The 17,931-nt window shown below is 40.8% G+C and overlaps 1 protein-coding gene across 1 annotated transcript in view; it reads right to left on the bottom strand.

Annotated features, from left to right (window-relative positions):
• Nucleotides 1-14,713, bottom strand: part of Ppm1a (protein phosphatase, Mg2+/Mn2+ dependent 1A) — a 31,181-nt gene extending 16,468 nt beyond the window's left edge. Inside the window, exons 1-3 of the mRNA XM_031357726.1 lie at nucleotides 14,708-14,713; nucleotides 14,288-14,356; nucleotides 11,213-11,379 (exon numbers count right to left, since the gene is read on the bottom strand). Coding sequence (XP_031213586.1) covers nucleotides 11,213-11,379; nucleotides 14,288-14,356; nucleotides 14,708-14,713 — 242 coding nt within the window. The remainder of the gene's footprint in view (nucleotides 1-11,212; nucleotides 11,380-14,287; nucleotides 14,357-14,707) is intronic.
• Between the last annotated feature and the right edge of the window lie 3,218 nt (nucleotides 14,714-17,931).

The raw sequence follows: 17,931 nt of genomic DNA, 5'->3' as shown, positions 1-17,931 counted from the left end.
CAACTCGCCAGCCTTGCATGCTGCTTAGGCCATATCGCAACCCATTCCCCTGCCCCTGGGCATTATGCTTTTCCATCTTTGGCTTGTCTAAAAATGCTCCCATTATGACTTGATCCTCTAGGTCTGTAAAGGAAGAGAAATAAGAAAGTCAGTAATTGTCTTTGAAACAATACACATGTCCAACAGTCTTTATACAGAATCTAGAAGATACAAGGAAGCTGGAAAAACTCACAGGCTATACCTACAAGCATTGTGTTGCTGTCTTGGAATGTGGAGATTAACAAGAAAGGAAAAGGCTGATCAAGTACAGCTTAACTAGACAAGCAGAGGGAACTGAATCACCAAGAAAAGGAGAGCTTGTATGCCTCTCTGTGCTACCAAGGAGACCTAGCAGTGACCATTAACTTACATGAACCAGCAAGATTTCAGCATGCACTCAAGATGTGCAGTCTTGCAAGTACTTTTTGTCAATCAGGAAAAAGACAAAACAGCTGGGCAGTTGGTGGCGCACACCTTTAATCCCAGCACTTGGGAGGCAGAGGCAGGTGGATTTCTGAGTTCGAGGCCAGCCTGGTCTACAGAGTGAGTTCCAGGACAGCCAGGGCTACACAGAGAAACCTGAAAAAGAGAGAGAGAGAGAGAAAGAGAGAGAGAGAGAGAGAAAGAGAGAGAGAGAGAGAGAAAGAGAGAGAAATCAATTCACAGACCATGCATACAAGTATCTACTACTTCTGGTACCTTGGCTGAATACTCAGGGTTTGATTCCAAGCTATTTAGTTTTGTTTCCACAATTAGAAACCTCTGTAAACTAAAAAAAAAAAAAATTACTAATACTGGTCTAAATTTTCAGTGTCTTTGTTTAAACCCCTGCACATTCGTTCTCCTTAGCTGGAATCCCCTGGCAAACCTCTTCACTCCCAGAAAAACTACACCTGTATCTATCCTTTCAAATCTACTTCAGATTCTACTTCCTTCATCAGACCAGTCAATTATTAAAAGAGTCAGCTTCAATTTTCAAGTTGCAATACATTAAATGACAAATTTTACTATACAGGATATAACAGTTAACCTGATAATTAAATTAATAGGAATAACATTTGTCATTATTATGCTCTGAAGACCCTAGAAATAAATCATAAAAGAGATTCAAAGGGTCTAGGTCAGTTGATCTAATCCTTTGCCAAGACTTAGCCAGATCCATGGTCTGGAATGGACTCACGTTAGTAATGTAGACTTCAGTCCAAGTAATCAAATGAGTCACACACAAAAGAAAATCTTAAAGTAGAATACAATACCAAAGAAAGGAGGTTGAGGAGCTATGTATAATAGGGGTGAAAGACAGTATCCAGGTCTATAAGCATGAAATTCTCAAACTAGGGGATTCAAGCACCAGTAAATATAAACTCCGAGATAGAGAAGTAAGGAATTTTGTCTTGCAGCAATTACCCCCCCCACCTTTCCCTTTTGCTGACCAACTCATGCACAGGGAGAGAAAACTGAACTCCTCCCGACTTCCACAAGTGTGCACAAGTACACATGTTCTGTAAAACTCAAAAGATTAAATTTAAAACATCTCCATGTGATTTATAAGGCAAATCAACGTTGCAAATTATTGGTGGGAGGGAATTTGATGGAGTGGATAACGTATAAAGGATTAGTTAAAAAGCCAGGTCTGCATATAATCCCAGTAGAGGCATTTGATCCCCTCATCCCCACAAAAAATGTTAAGGGAAAGAAGCTTAAGAGTCCATGAGGAAAATCAGCTCCAATCTACAACTAGAAACAATGAGGAAGAAGTAAAAGTATCACTACAAGTGGGGGAAAAAATAAAGCTCAGATTGAAGTTTATTTAATAGATAAACCAACAAGAAAAACCAGGAACCACATACTCCTGCCTTAAGATTTTCCCAACAACATCAAGCCCTAAAGAACACAAGCGCCGACATCAGACTGCTCGGTAACACTACTCTGGCTTTACTTCTCAGTAACAGTGTGACCACAGTAAGTGTGAGGCCACTAGCTTTTCTCAATTGCTTTCTTCATCTGTGCATTAAGGTGTTAATCTTTCTTTTCTTTCTTCTCCCCTGCCTCCTTAAAAAAAAAAAAAAAAAAAAGACAGGGTCTCACTGTGTAGCTCTGGCTGGCCTGAAACTCAGAGATCCACCTGCCTCAGCTCCTGGAGTGCTGGGATTAAAGGTGAGCACCATCATGCTTGGCTTAAGGTACTGATCTTATAGGATTGTTACAAATAATAAATGTATACCACAGTTAACATTATGCCTAGCACTCTATAAACACTTAATATAGTATAGCCATTTATTATTAGACAGTGCTTATAGTATTGTTTTTCCACCAGAGGAAGGAATCAGCTATAATGATGTTTCTCCTGGACAACAGCTTTGTCTGCCACTTAGTAAAAAGCCTAAACATAATATACTTTTGGGGGGTGGTAGAAACTGAACTCAGAGACTCATGCTAGGTTAAGTGTTCTACCAATAAGCTACACATTTATCCCTTGTGTAATGCACTTTAAACTATACTTTAAACACAGTAGTAAACAAGGGGGAGGGAGGCAACTAAAAAATGCCATTTCTTGCCTAGTTGACAATATCAAAAGTTGGGAAGAATGTAAGGAAAACAGAAACTCTAGTGATTCACTAACAGCAAAAGCTAGAAAATGCACATATATGCCAGCTCAGTAATCCTAGGGACCTATTCCAGAGCAGTGTGCTATTAATGGCAGATAACGCCCAAGTTCTGGAGTCACCTTTGTGGTCCTGCATCTTACAAGCTGGAGTAAGGCAACAAAGGTAAGCAAATACCATTACTCCAAGCCAATGTTCCAGATACGCACTTACGTTAACAAGCTCAATAGCATACATCAGGATTCTTACTATAGTCAAAGAACTGGGAATACATCATCTTAAACAGTCCCACCTGACAAATGTGTGCAGTGACCATTACTAAGAGGTATAATAGCAAACCTCGGAAATACCCTGCTTCTGAAAAGGCAGAATAGAGTAAGCATTTAACAACAGGCATTTGATTCTAGCACACTCCAACAAAAGGCAGTATCTTGAGTAATGCAGCAAAGCAATTCTATGTACATACATAGAACATCAACACATCAACAGGACAGTGGCTGCAAATTCCATGAGCACAGGGACTTTACTCATTGTGCGCTCCAGCACTCAGAGCCTAAGAGCAGAAACTCAATAGAACATCATAGTATTAGTTTCACTCTGGGAAGAAAAGAGACAGTATGGGTTTAGGAAGCAAGTCTGAGCCAGGTGGATTTCTGAGTTCGAGGCCAGCCTGGTCTATACAGAGAAATCCTGTCTCAAAAAAACAAAAATCAAAACAAAAACAAAAAAGGAAGCAAGTCTGGCTGTACTGAAGCGACAATGAGGATTTGAGGAACAACTGTTCCCTCTAAAGTCTACTCAACTCTTCCAACAGTTACAAACAAGTCCAAAGAAAACCAACCCAAGACACGTTTTAAAAGCACATGGGATTCTCTTATAAAGGAACCTATAGCCCACGGCCTCACCTCCCAGCAACTAGACAAGATATTTGTGAGTTATTACAGGCTTAGAGGTAACATGGTGTCGAGTGGTGTACACACCTTTGATCCCAGCACTCAGGAGGCAGAGGCAGGTGGACCTCTATGAGTTCAAGGCCAGCATAGTCTACAGTTGGTTCCAGGACCACAAGTGTTACACAGATAAACCTGTCCCTGCCCCCAAAGTAACATTTCATGTTTATTGGATGCATGTGGGGGAGGGATACCAACTAAGCACTACTTACAAGTTTTATAAAATGTATTAGCATCTTTAAACCTCTATGCCAATATTGACATATTCTACCCCTATCTTACTAACAAAGAAACCGAGCCACTAGTTACCTACTAAAGGCCAACAGCGACTTGCCTTATCTGGATGTTAGTTCTCTTAGCTAGTCTGCCTAGCTAGCTGGATGTGTAAATCGTGATTAAGATAACTTGGATGACTATTTAGACTAGCATCCCTCAGTTTTTTCATCTGCACAATGGATATATCTACACTAACCTCATGAATGATGCTGCAAATCACTCAGAGACCCTGGCAAAATGGAGGCAATGGGCAAAATGTTACTCTTTAATTACCACTGTATTTCTAAGAGAGCACATCTAGATGGTGATGTTGCCTAACAGAGACTTTGTTCTACCCTTTCAAAACAAGTGCACGACTTATTTATCAGATACACATATGAAACTGTCAATTAAATTAATTCCTCAAAACGAAAGTAGGCAGCTGAGAAATCTTACTTAGAGTGGGAGTAATTTACAGAAAGTTAGTGGAGTAGGCAACTATAGGCTATATAAAACTGGGAAGCTGATCATGGGACTGTTATGTCAGAAAGTCTTCATATAAAACTAGTGCACACATTGCTGGCTAGACAGTATTTTACTTAATCCAATTATTAAATGAGCAAGGGTGTGGGGGTGGGGTGGGGTGGGGTGGGGAGGAAAGCTGCAAGGAGATTCATTGGGCCATGGAAGTTCACTCTGATTCTGGGTCTACATCTACTTGGCTACAGGCTGGAACTCATGTCAAGTATTAGAAGCTGATCTGAATTTCAAAACAAAGTACTACAGTGAACATTTTGAGTCCTTTAAAATGAAAACAACGTCTAACTAAGAACTTTTCACTTAAAGATCAACCACTACCTGCTTTTTTCTGCAGTGCTAGGAACCAAGCCCAGGACCTGGTGATGACACACAAGTCTATAGCAAAACAACATCCCTAACCCCTCAGCAGTTTGTCCCTTTCACTAAGTGAAGCTAATGTAATTATCTACTAGTCGCGAGGCTTAATCCACCAAGACTCAAACTGAAGAGAAATTCTAACAAACTTCATATACTTTACTGTTGACCTTATAAGAAGTGTAATAGCAAACATGGAAACAACTTGACTGCTCATTAAAAGGCAGAATAAATAAGTGGATAATATTTATATTATATACTATACTATACTGTATTATACTGAATGTCCCTATGCAACCCCATATTAGCCCTTAAATAAACGAAGTATTATCCATTTTGGGCAGGCTTTAAAAAAACTAAATCAAACTACATTTGTTTGCCTGTAGACACAATCTAATAAAACAACTCCCCAAGTCTCTATGCCAAACAGGCATATGTAAACAATGTGAGGAAAATGATACCACATAATGTTTATGTCAAGCCCTACTTGCTCCAAGCAGCAGTATTTAGTGTGGGTATTTTTGGTGGGGGTTGGTGAGATTCAAGGACATACTTAAGTAACAAAAGATCACTGCTTAACTGGCACTGCCACAGGAAGGATGCTGGGAACCAGAGGCCTCTGATGAGCATTAAAATAGACACGGTTATAAGAACGGGTATATCTGGAACAGATCTGCCTAAGAGATAGCAATCTAAAGGTGGAAAGAAAATTCACAGAGAGAAGTGTACATAGAAAGAGGCAAGAAGCTTTTCAGGGAAAGAGTGGGGGTAGGGGGAGACACTAGCTAAAGGCATAGGAAGCAACGTACAACATGGCAAAATGTGAGTTGTAATACGCAGGGGGTGCAAATAGAAGTGTACTAGTGTCTTTATATTTTTACATTTTACATAGCTCATCAGTGCTTATGTCTAGATGAACTCTGTCCTCAAAGGGTCAGCTGTCTTCTGGAATATATACTGAATAGTGTTAAGCAACACAGGAACAGCTACAGTTCAGTGAAACAACACACACTGCAAACCACACAAAGGGTTTTTGGTTTTTTGAGACAGGGTTTGTCTGTATAGCCCTGGCTGTCCTGGAACTCACTCTGTAGACCAGGCTGGCCTCGAACTCAAAGATCCGCCTGCCTCTGCCTCCCAAGTGCTGGGATTAAAGGTGTGCGCCACCACCGCCGGGCAAGTTTTTTGTTTTTTTTTAAAGATTTGTTTATTTATATGAGTACACTGTAGCTGTCTTCAAACACACACCAGAAGAGGGCGTCAGATCCCCTTACAGATGGTTGTGAGCCACCATGTGGTTGCTGGGAATTGAACTCAGGACCTCTGGAACAACAGTCAGTGCTCTTAACCACTGAGCCATCTCTCCAGCCCATCTTTCACATCTTTTAACTGGAAGATAATACTTCTTTCTTTTTTGAGACAGAGTTTCTTTCTGTAGAGTAGCCCTGGCTGGCCAGGAACCTGCTATGTAACTAAGGCCAGACTCAAACACAGAGATCCTGAAACTCAGTTTGGAAGTGCTGGGGTTAAGAGTGTGTGCTACAGCAGGCCTTGAATATGACATAAGTGTCTTCCTGCCTGTCTACCACCCACCTGCTTCTCTTTTCACCTTCCTGAACAGTTGCTGACACTGCAGTGGTGCCTGGTCAGGGGCCTCTAAGACACTTTCCCTAATTAATTTTGAGTAGTGTTTTTGTTTGTGTGTATGTGTTTGTTTGAAGGGGGAGGCATGAGAATAAAGGTTTACTTGTTTTTATTTTGTGTATGGGCGCTCTGCCTGATACATGTTTGTGCCCAGTGCTTACAGAAGCTAGAAGAGGGCATTAGATCCCCTGGAACTGGAGCTACAGATGGCTTCGTGCCACCACGTGTGTCCTCAGGAAGAGCAACCAGTGCTCTTCCTAGCTGCTATCTAACTAACTGCTCACAGAACTTTTCAATCATGATCCCCCCAGAAACATTCTTCCCCTGACTGCTTCATACCCACTTTCCATACTCTTTCTGGTTCCCCATCCTTGTCTTCCTGGGAGGCCTACCCTATCTCCCCAGCCATTTTAAGTATGGCACTCTTCAGTCTTCTTCCTAGATCTTCTTCTACATGCTGCCTCCCCTAAGTTCTCCCATCAACTCTCAAGGACTATACTTCTTAAAGATTATCAGTACATAATTATCAACTTTTTAAAAAATGTTTTAAATTATTTTTCTTTTATGTGCCTACATGTGTATCTGTGTGAGGTGTCAGACCTTAGAGCTACAGACAGTTGTGAGCTGCTATGTGGGTACTGACTCAATCGTGGGTCCTCTACTCGGAAGGTGGAGGCAGATGGATCTCTGAATTTTAGGCCATCCTGGTCCACATAGCAACCAATACATAGAGAAACCTTTCTCAAAACAAACAAAAACCAGAAGAACAGAAATACACTTTCATAGTAAGATTAAGATGAACAGTTATGTCTAGGGTTGGCAAGACAGCTCACTTGGTAAAGAAGCTTGCTACTGAGCATGATGGCTAGAGTTCAAGCCTTTGGAACTAATCACTAACGGTAGAAGGCCAGAGCTGAACCCTACAAATTGTCTTCAGACCTCCACACGCATGCCATGGCCCCTCTTCCATATATATACATGTAGCCAAAAAAACAACCAAAACTGCCGTAAAAGTATATGGCTGTCTAATATGTGACATTAGAGAGTTCCTTTTACCTCAATGTCTATTTTTCCTTGCTGGCAAATTAAGCAATTTTATTTGCTTGCCAATTAGCTTGTTCTAGGAAATGTGTAAGAATTTAAAGTAAAAAACCTAAGTAAGGTTTGAAGAACAGAAACAGCAGAAAATAATGAGCAGTATGCAAATCTTGTCAATAAACTCACATTTGAAAGCTGTTATTCTTCGATGGGCAGTGGTAGCTCACACATGGAATTCTAGCACCTGGGAGACAAGAGGCAGGCAGATCTCTGGGTTCAAGGTCAGCCTCGTCTACAAAGCTTACAGGATAGCCAGGACTACATGAGAAACTAAGTCTGGAAAAACCAGAAACCAAAACCCGTTTTTATTAAAATTGTTATTACTTTACTACAGAAAGATGAAGTAACTAAAATATTAAGACTGTCAACAGTAGTAGCAATCCAACCATCACAAGCTGTTGCCCTTCCCCAATCACACACATGCCTGGCCACATGCGTGGCCAGGAACAAAGGCTGAGCTGCTTTTTGTTTTTGTTTTTGTTTTTGTTTTTTGTTTTTTCGAGACAGGGTTTCTCTGTATAGCTCTGGCTGTCCTGGAACTCACTCTGTAGACCAGGCTGTCCTCGAACTCAGAAATCCGCCTGCCTCTGCCTCCCAAGTGCTGGGATTAAAGGCCTGCGCCACCACTGCCGGGCTGAGCTGCTTCACCTGCCTCCCACCACAGTATCACTGCGTTATTATTCTAGAAGGAAAACAATACTGCTACATTCTAATTAGCCCCAGAAAATCTGAGCCCTTAGTTCAATGTTGAGTCCACATGGCTACTTCATTTCAAAGCAGCAAAACAAAATGATACCTGTTGTGGGCTGAATAACAGCTCCAGAAATTAGCAGGCCTTAATCCTGTGCTACCTAATTTTGGAGGTCAGGAAAAGATGGGTCTTTGCAGAGAAGATTAAGCTGGGAATTTGAGATGGGAAAGTAATCCTGGGCAATCCACGTCTACATGTTCTTAGAAAATAACAGGCACACAAAAGTCACCTGATAGATCAGAAACATCTGAGGATGGTCACCTTGATGCTTGAAGCCATGTGCCTACAAGTCAAGGACTAGAGTGTGAACAACCACAGAAGGTGAGGAAAGCCACTGGAGTGAGCACATTCTTGCAATAGTTAACTATGACCTAGACCTAGTAAAACCTATTTCACACTAGAACTAGTCTAAAGTGCTTTACACCACTAAGTTTATAGTAATTTATTAAGTCAGCTGCGAGAACTGACATAATGCCCAGAATTATGCTTCTACTGGCAAATATGGTAATCTGCACAGGAACAAACCAGTGAGGGCCCTTCAAAAGAAGGGCCAGAATAAACTGTAAGTCTATATAACTCAGCCTGCCAGTTTAAATTCCATGGGGAAGATAGGAATGGTGTCCAGATACTCTAGCAAGCAAAGAGTTAACTAGTCACACTATTTTGGGGTAAACTATAGAGAAAATTAGTAACCTTTAAGTAGAAAGCAGAAACAAAATTTGTGGAACCATCAAACTAGAACGGATCTGGAGATTCCTACCACTGTGATAGAAGGTGCTAGGCATGAGAGCAAGAGACAAGTCATCAATGGACTTACTCCATGGTAGACCCTGCATGTTACAAAACTAAACTCTTAGGTAAGATGTGGAAAAATGATGCAGGACTCAGGGGCAATCAACTACTTTCTGACTGAATCTGAGGCTTGTCCCACTGGAGGGAAGTAATAACTCACTATAAACCTGGTCAAGAGCCTAGGGCTGAAGAGGCCATAAAGCCTAGGGGAGCAGCCTGCAGCTCCTCTAGAGGTTGAATGACCTTTTCATAGAAGCTACCTTAGAAAACAAGATACTTACAATTCATAACAGGAGAAAAGTCCAGTTAAGACATTGCAACAAAACTAACCTTATGGCCAGGGATCACCACAACATGAGGAACTGTATTAAAGTCTGGCAGCAGGGGGAAGCTTACTACTGTAGTTTTGCTAAACACTCCTGTCAAACTGCCTTTAAATATTTGTTCATAGTCACAGACTAATGCTGCCCTTGGTCAGGGTCTGGTCAGAGAAGCCTGTTTGTAGTGAGCATCAGTCAGAGTGCTGAGGATAGCTGGTGTGACAGCTGAGTGCTCAGTCCTCAATGGGATCTTTCTATAGTGCTCCCAGTCTCGCCCTCAACCACTGCCAAACAGTGAGGAGGAGAGGGAGGAAAGGATGCAAGAGTCAGAAGATGGGGAGAGCGCTGTGAACTCAGCAGCAGCTACGGCTACTGCACAGGACCATGCTAGCCAACATTCTAGCATAGATGGGAGTGGCTTATGAGCCTCCAGTTCACACCTGAGGAGCTACTGAGGTTGCCCATGACTAGACTAGTGAACCACCTCACAAAAATGTGCATTCAGGTAGCACTAACTGGACTCAATGGGTTATCAAAAAAATTAAAAAGATGGCAAGGCTTTAAGTGGAAGGAGGATCTGGGAGGAGAGGGATTTGGGCTGGATATGATCAAGATACAGTGTATGCATATATGAAATTATCAAAACAAAAATATTCCAAAAGATATGGACCATAAATATATAAATTCTGAAAAAGCACTCAAGAACATGTTGACTTTTGATTTACTTGAGAAAACAAAACTTCTTACACATAAAAAATTTTTAAATACCTGGCTTGTAAAACATGAAAAATAAGAAAAAAGAATCATTAGCAAAGCTAAGAAAATAAATTTAGGAGATAAAAAACATTGTAGCATTTTAGCCAGCATGAGAGGACCTGGGAGAAGCAAGCGATGTTTGGAGGGAAGGAGACCTGAGGAAGGCATCCCACCAGGGTCAGACAAAGTGAGTAGGAGAGGCTGCAGACTAGCAGACCCAGTGTCAACTAGCACCTAAAAGAAAAGACAACAGCAGGGGAGAAACTAAACTAAGAACAACCAATCTAAGCACAAGGCAAACAAACAACAGGGCCTCTGCCAGCACTCTGACGTCACAGCGGGACTGTCATCCACAAAGTTCACACTCAAGAGCTGCACAATTCAACTAAAAAAAACCCTCAATGTTTTTGGTTTACAGTTTTATGTTGGGCTATACTCACAGCTATTTTGGGACATAGGTATGATAATCACAAAAGAAATTTAAATTTAAGCCGGGTGGCGGTGGCACATGCCTTTAATCTGCCAGGGAGGCAGTGACAGGCGGATTTCTGAGTTCAAGGCCAGCCAAGTCTACAGAATGAATTCCAGGACAGTCTAGGGCTATACAGAGAAACCTTGTCTCGAAAAACCAAAAAAACCAAAAAAACACTGTGATTCCTGGGGAATAAATAAGAACAGGGTACTCATCCTGTTACTTAGCAATGTCTGGAAAGACTTGTTAATACAGTGAGATAAAGAGATGCAAAATGATAACAGAGCAAATTGTTTCCAACAACTACTGAAAAGCTAACATTAACACATGAAAAGAAATTGTCAGGTTACAGGGATATAGAGAAACCACATGAAAACTATTAACAAATTGTCATTTAGGAATTCAGAGGAAACAGCAATAGAAATAAGAAATTTGAAACTGGTTATGGCAGCATATGTTCATTGGGAGGCTGAGGTAGAATATCAAGTTCAAGAGCCTGCCTGGGCAACACAGGACGACCTTTAAGGAGGCTCTGAATAAGAGACTTGATTGATTACGACGGTGGCCTTTGGTTTACAAACTTTGATGAAATTTCAAAATAGATTTAGAAAAACCAACATGAATGGCCCCCATACTCTGGAGCATCACGGACTGCACCATTGGTGTGTGAGAGGCGGTCCTGCAACAGGCAAACCTGAGGTGTGAAACTGAGCTGCTGAGGGAGGAACAGGACAGGAACAGGCTCAGCAGTGGTGACAACAGCTGGCCTTGTCCACCCCTGCAGTGGGAAGCTACCTCCCACCTTATAAAGAAACACAAGAGTAAAGACTTAAACCACAAATTTAATAATAAAACCATACCAGTACACCTGGCGAGTCTCTCCGACGTGAACAGGAAAGAGCCTCCTAAGCATAGCCGTAATGAAGCAAAGGGAAAGGCTAACTCTGGAAGAATAAAGCTCTGCAGTTAATAAATGTTTATATTTGGAAAAAGTTCATAAACCTGTAAGGAGAGTGTTTAGTGGTGCACACTTCTGAGACAGGAGGGTCACACATATCTCAAAAACAAAATAACACAACAGCAACACCAACAAAAAATTCTCAAAGGCAAGCAATTTTGAGTACCTGCAATGTATGAAACAAAACTTAACGTTCCTAAAACATGTAAAATGTGCTTTTAAGACAAGAACTACTGACTTATCATTTTCAGAGTGAGTCTACCATAGCCAGGGGCCTGGAGCTGGCAGAGGCCTAAAACAGTTTCAAGGCCTAATCTTCCAACATCCACCCCTGTGAAGAACAAACAGTTCAAAGAAAATGAAATGGAAAAAGGATATGAACAGGCAATTTAGCGAATAAATAAAACAAAGATAATAAACACATGGAACAATGACCAACCTCACTAGTCATTATACACAAACTTATTTTTCACATATTACCTTCTTTTAAAAAAAAGTATTTTGGGTTTATTTCTGTGTACAGGTATTTTGTCTAAATGTATGTATGTGCTCAATGCTCTTGGAGGACAGATGAGGGTGTCCGATCCCTCTCATAAGTTCTTGACTTGAGCCAAGCTCAAGCATGCTACCTGAGCCATCTAATTACTGGCAAAGGAGGTTGGTTTGTTTTTTTGTTAAAGTATTTCATACAGATAGACTGGGATCAATAACTCTAAAGGATATGCAAGCTAGATTAATGAAAAACAGACGATGTGTAGATACAGGCTCTAAGGATTGTAAGGTGCAGGCACAACAGAGCCTTAAGTTTGGAACATATTAACTCCTTACCCGTCCATGTTCCCCGGCTTAAGGCAATAGCAGAGTTCTCTAGCATGATTTGCTGCACAGATGCTCAAAGCCAGCAAAGTGTGGTACCTCATCTATAGTAAGCCAAATCTCATTCAGCAAATGTTCTAACAGCTCGAGTTTTCTAAATACTTTATATCAAAGAGAAATCTGTGCCACCAGATCCCCTGGAACTGGACTTACAGATGACCGTGAGCCACCGTGTGGATGCTGGACACATCTGTGTTAGTGACACAGATTTCCCTGTATGATCTGTTATTAGTTGGCAGTTTACAAAGCCAATGATTTAGGATGTTACACTAATCTCCTTCCCAGATTTATATTTTCTCAGATTTTTCTTGACTCAATTATTATTTTAAAACAAAAATGAAATAAAAACCAAAACAAAACAAAACAATGTAACCTGCAGGTTAATTAGTTAAATATCAATATTAAGTTTCTCCTTCTACAATATAGGTCACTTATAAAAGTTAATGAAGACTTTTACAAAGTATCCTTATTAAAAAAATAGTATATACATTATAAACCTGTTTTCATTACAAGCTCAATTTAAATCAGGCAACTTTAACTGTTAAGATAATGAACCTCAAAAAAATTGAACCCTACTTGCTCTAAGAAAATACATTTCTATCACTTTATCCTTAAAAAAAACTATATACAAAATATTCTAGGCGATATCTCTGATACAAAGAACTAAATATTTGCAGGAAAATAATGTAAGAGATAAGTGAAATAATAACATGAATGTACAAAGATATCAACAAAATACATTATTTTGCTCAATAACAATTTTGTAAGCTGATGCGGAGAGGGGTAAAAGCCTACTTTCATCATTTCCCTAAAAACTGAGCATAAATGTGGATTTATATGGAAGTCTTTTGTCAAGTGTCCTAAAGGTTAAAACAAATAGTATACACATTATAAATCTGTTTCTACTACAAGCTCAATTTAAATCAGGCAACTTTAACTGTTAAAATAATGAACCTCAAAAAACAAACCCCACTTGCTCTAAGAAAATAGAGAAGTCTTGGCATGTAAGGCCACTTGTTAGGAGAGATAGCTTAGCAATTAATTCTCTTCTGCAAGGGAATTGACTACTCTTGCAGAGAACCCAAGTTCAGTTCCAACACCCACATGGCAGCCCACAACTGTCCAAGATCTGACACTCCCCACATACAGACATACAAGCAGACTAAACACTCATACACATAAAATATACAGTCCTCATTTCTCACACTGAGCCATTTTCGGAATTAGCTCTATTTTGCTGGCTAATGACAGATTCCCAACACTACCCACTATGGGTAGCATCCAGACTAGGCTTCCTCCACCATGGAAACCCAGAAGGATGTTACTGAGCCCTCTGGGAGACTTCAAAACCTATTTCAAGGTCACTATATGGCTTTGCTACTCTACACTGGTTCCAACCCGAATACCTTGGATAAGCCTCTAAGACTACTGCTCTCCTTCAAAACTCCTAAACAAGGTTTTAGAAAAAGAAATCTTAAGGGAACTAAGTATCTGACACCTATCTGGCTTATCACTTAAGTATGACAGATTCACACAGCAAAATTATTTTTCAAAGTCACCCGCCTTTTTTACCCTTTATCACATTACATCTTTGTCTCAAGTATTCCTCTGCCCTCCCCATTTCTCTCAGGGTCTCACTATGTAGCCCTGGCTAGTCTGGAACTTGTGGTGTAGACCAGGCTGGCCTTTGCCTCTGCCTCCCCAGTGCTGGGATTATAGGTGTGCCCCATATTGCCTAGCTTTATTCTTCTCTTCAGCAACCTCACTTGTACTCTACTGTCCAAAATTCAGTGTCACTGCGATCTGAAAAGCCACTGGAATCCTGTTCTTCTCACTCTACTCTTCCACGACTCACATGCAATGTTCCTTCATTTACCCATCTTGCTTTCAAGTCTGCTTTCTGAACCTGGGCAGCAAGGAGAGCCCCTGAATCCAAGCCTGACAGCTGCAACGAGAAACACTTCAGGGAAACTTAGGAAAGCCTGAGTAGCAGAAGTCAGAGAGGAAAACAAAACAAAACAAAAAACCCCATGAAGGCCACAACAATAACATTTTTAAAAGGCAAGGAGCCACACAGCGACCATCAAAAAGCACTAGAGGCACACATTCACTTATGCTAGAGACAAGTTCAACTCTTGATTTAATTTGGACACAATCTCTGAATTATAGTATTTTTTTCCCTAGTCAGACAAGAAAGAGGCAATCATTACTTGGATGATCTTACCTATAACTAGCTCTCTTTTGAGCATTAATGACTTTTTCAAGGGTTAAAAAAAAAAAATCACAGATTAGTTACCTGCATTGCATTTATATAAAATATTTATACAGGCAAATCTACAGGAAAAAAAAAAAGGAAATTTTTAGGGCTAGGAGAAAAAGGCACAAGGGCCGACTACTGGAGACTATAAATGTATCTTCAGGACCATGAGAATGCCCTGCAGTTAACTGGAGGAAGGGAGCACAGCGGCTGGGGCTGGCATCCATCTGCAGTCTCCGCTCCTTCGGAGGCTGAGCAAACCCAACAATGAGAGACCAGTTTAGGTGACAGTGGTAAGAGCCTGTATCCAGACAGTTTAAAATAAGCACACTCAGCAACTGTAGTAATGGTCCCATAATTCTGTGAACAAACAAACAAAAAAAACCCCACCACTTTAAATTTTAAATGGCCAAACTTATGAAATGTGAGCTATCAAAGCTGTTTAAGACAGTCTCTATAGCTTTTCTGCATTTTATTTTACATAAACTGGCTTTAAAAAATGGCCATAAGACTAGACATAATAACATGGAATAGATCTGTATTTGTTTTTCTTTTTTTTTTTGTTTTGTTTTGTTTTTCGAGACAGGGTTTCTCTATATAGCCCTGGCTGTTCTGGAACTCACTCTGTAGACCAGGCTGGCCTTGAACTCAGAAATCCGCTTGCCTCTGCCTCCCAGGTGCTGGGATTGAAGGAGTGCACCACCACCACCCACCACCGGCTTGTATTTGTTTTTATAAAGGAGAAAGAAATTACTGGAAAATTTCTCAGCTGCCCAATATTTCATTGTATAGCCTTGACTAAATATCTATTTTACAATTAAATATTTATTTATACCTTCCTTCAACAACAAAAAGCTTCAAATAATTCTAATGCAAATGAACCCCTATATTAAATATGTCCCTAAATAAAAGTTGTTAAAAAAAAAAATTCAAGCCAGGCAGTGGTGGTGCACGCCTTTAATCCCAGTACTTGAGAGGCAGAGGTAGAGACTGACCCATTTTCTCTGATAATTACAGTCCAGATTTAAATGGCATAGAGCTACTTCCTCTGTTAAGTTCTCTAAGAATGTTTGATACATATAATCTCAATTGGCCTCATCTGCTAACTGATCCAAATTCATCACTTTTGAATAATAATTACAGATTTTAATACTACAGATTTTAAAGCCTAGCTAGTAACTAGGTTTTCTAAATTTTTTTTTTTTTTTTTTTTTGGTTATGAAGGCAGAACGTGAGATATATATATCAATCTTTAAAAAAAAGTCTTTATACATGAAAAGCCAAGAATAAGGGAATTATGACAGGGACTAACTAGGGGAGCAGGAGCCACTTCTCTGACAGAGCCTTGGAGTGGTAGTAAAGGAACTACTTTCTCACTGCCCATAGCCAGTACAGGGCCAGCACTCCTATGACTGAATACATGCTGAAGGACCCACAGCAGCAGGAAGCATGTTTGTGGACAAATGACAGATCTGTCTCACATGCGCTAAACTGTGGACTGACCACAGAAAAGGCATCTAGCACCTGGAAGACCTACTCCAAGCCTTCTTACCTCAGTGGGAAGGCGCTAATGTATTCCAAGCCGGAGCAGGGCACTCCCTCCCTCCACCATTTTGAAGCATGAGGACAAGCTGCAAGGATGCTTTTCTGAAGCCTGGCAAGTTTTGACATTTTTGCATAGAAAACAAGAACAAGACAATGAGACAAAATACATAGTTATGTTTTCCTTTTCACTTCTGAATTCTGTTAACAATGGAAGGCAAACCATATCCTATAGATGTAATAACAAATGTGATTAAAGTTTCTACCAATCATACTAAAGGAAGCAGCACTAAGAATTCAAAGCTGGTAATCAATTATGCTATTCTTTGAAACAGAAGGTATACTTCTTGAATAACACATTCACTAAAATAACTAAGATATACATAGGAAGAGTAAAAATGATTTCTCCCATCTCTGCTAGAGACACTCATTAGATAAATGCAAAGTAGCAGTCTAAATTTAAACTGAATTGTACATAACCTATACTTTCTCACAGTCTGACAAACTTCTGGCTCACATTTAATTTGTTGTCATGTGATCAGAAATCAAGAAAATGAAATGATTAAACGAGCACACACTGCAGAGCTATTTCCAGTGAGTGAAGCAAGGCCCCAATTCCCAAGAACTTTCTATTGTCCTATAGCCCCAGAAGTATGTGTCTGTGTGTGTGCATACACCTCTATGTAACTCTGCCTGGTGAAAAGTTCTAAAGGAAACTAAAGTACATGATATGCTTTTCATATATTTTATACACTGCCGTATTAGATTCCAACTCATCACAAGAGTCACACTTTGGATACAACAGAATCAAAGTCATGTCCTTCCTATACACAGACTAAAATGTCACTCCGGCCACCAGACTTTCAGCAGCAGCAACAGAAGTACAATCTGTAGAGCTAGCCCAGGTGGAGAGTACGGAGCCCAAGGGCAACAGCATGGGCCACAGCATGCAGAGAGCTGACACCACCACTCATCTGCATGGGTGTGCGGGTGATGCGCCCCCATGCCCCCTACAATGGTGATATTTGGGAGAGCTGGCCCTGCACCTCCCCTGGGCAACATAGTAGAGCTGACACTTATGAAGATGCAGATGAGCCAGTTCCCAAGGTGTGAGCATAGAAGAGCTGGCCCAACTTCACAGGCTGCAACATTTGGAAGAGTTGGCCTCGTGCCTTGACTGGGCAGCACAGTGGATGGAGCTGGTTCTGGAGGCATGGGTATGGAGGAGCCAGCTAAGGGCACTAAGTGCAGGAGTTGACCTGCTATAGCATTAGATGACCTAGCTACTGGAGAGCTCACCCTGTTGGTGTAGATAAGGGTCAGCAGGAGTGTCGATCAGCTCAGCTGCCTGCCACCCAGACCCAGATCCAGGGCTCTGAGTTGGCTTACCCTAACATCTATACCATCTGTGAATGGTTGGGATGAGTAAAAGGGCCAGTCCTGCTACCTGAAACTGCAGGATCTCCATGACACAGGGCAGCAATGGATGACCTGGAGGAGTCCAGGTGAGGAAATACTATGGATGGTGTTACAGAAGCCAGAGATCTCAAGTCAGACCCAATGACTCACTGTGACATACTACAACTTCCACAATGGCATGTTCTCTATCTATGCTTTGTTTGTGTGTATGTTTTTTACTTTGGGTGGAGGTTGCAAGGATGAAAGGAAGATGTGAGGAGACAGGGAGATGAGCTCCCTGGGGTGCATGTTGTGACGAAACC

This window comes from Mastomys coucha, unplaced genomic scaffold (genome assembly GCF_008632895.1).
Source record: "Mastomys coucha isolate ucsf_1 unplaced genomic scaffold, UCSF_Mcou_1 pScaffold6, whole genome shotgun sequence".
Classification (NCBI taxonomy): Eukaryota; Metazoa; Chordata; class Mammalia; order Rodentia; family Muridae; genus Mastomys; species Mastomys coucha.
Note: the sequence above shows the minus strand (reverse complement) of the source record. Positions and strands in the feature narration are given on the sequence as shown.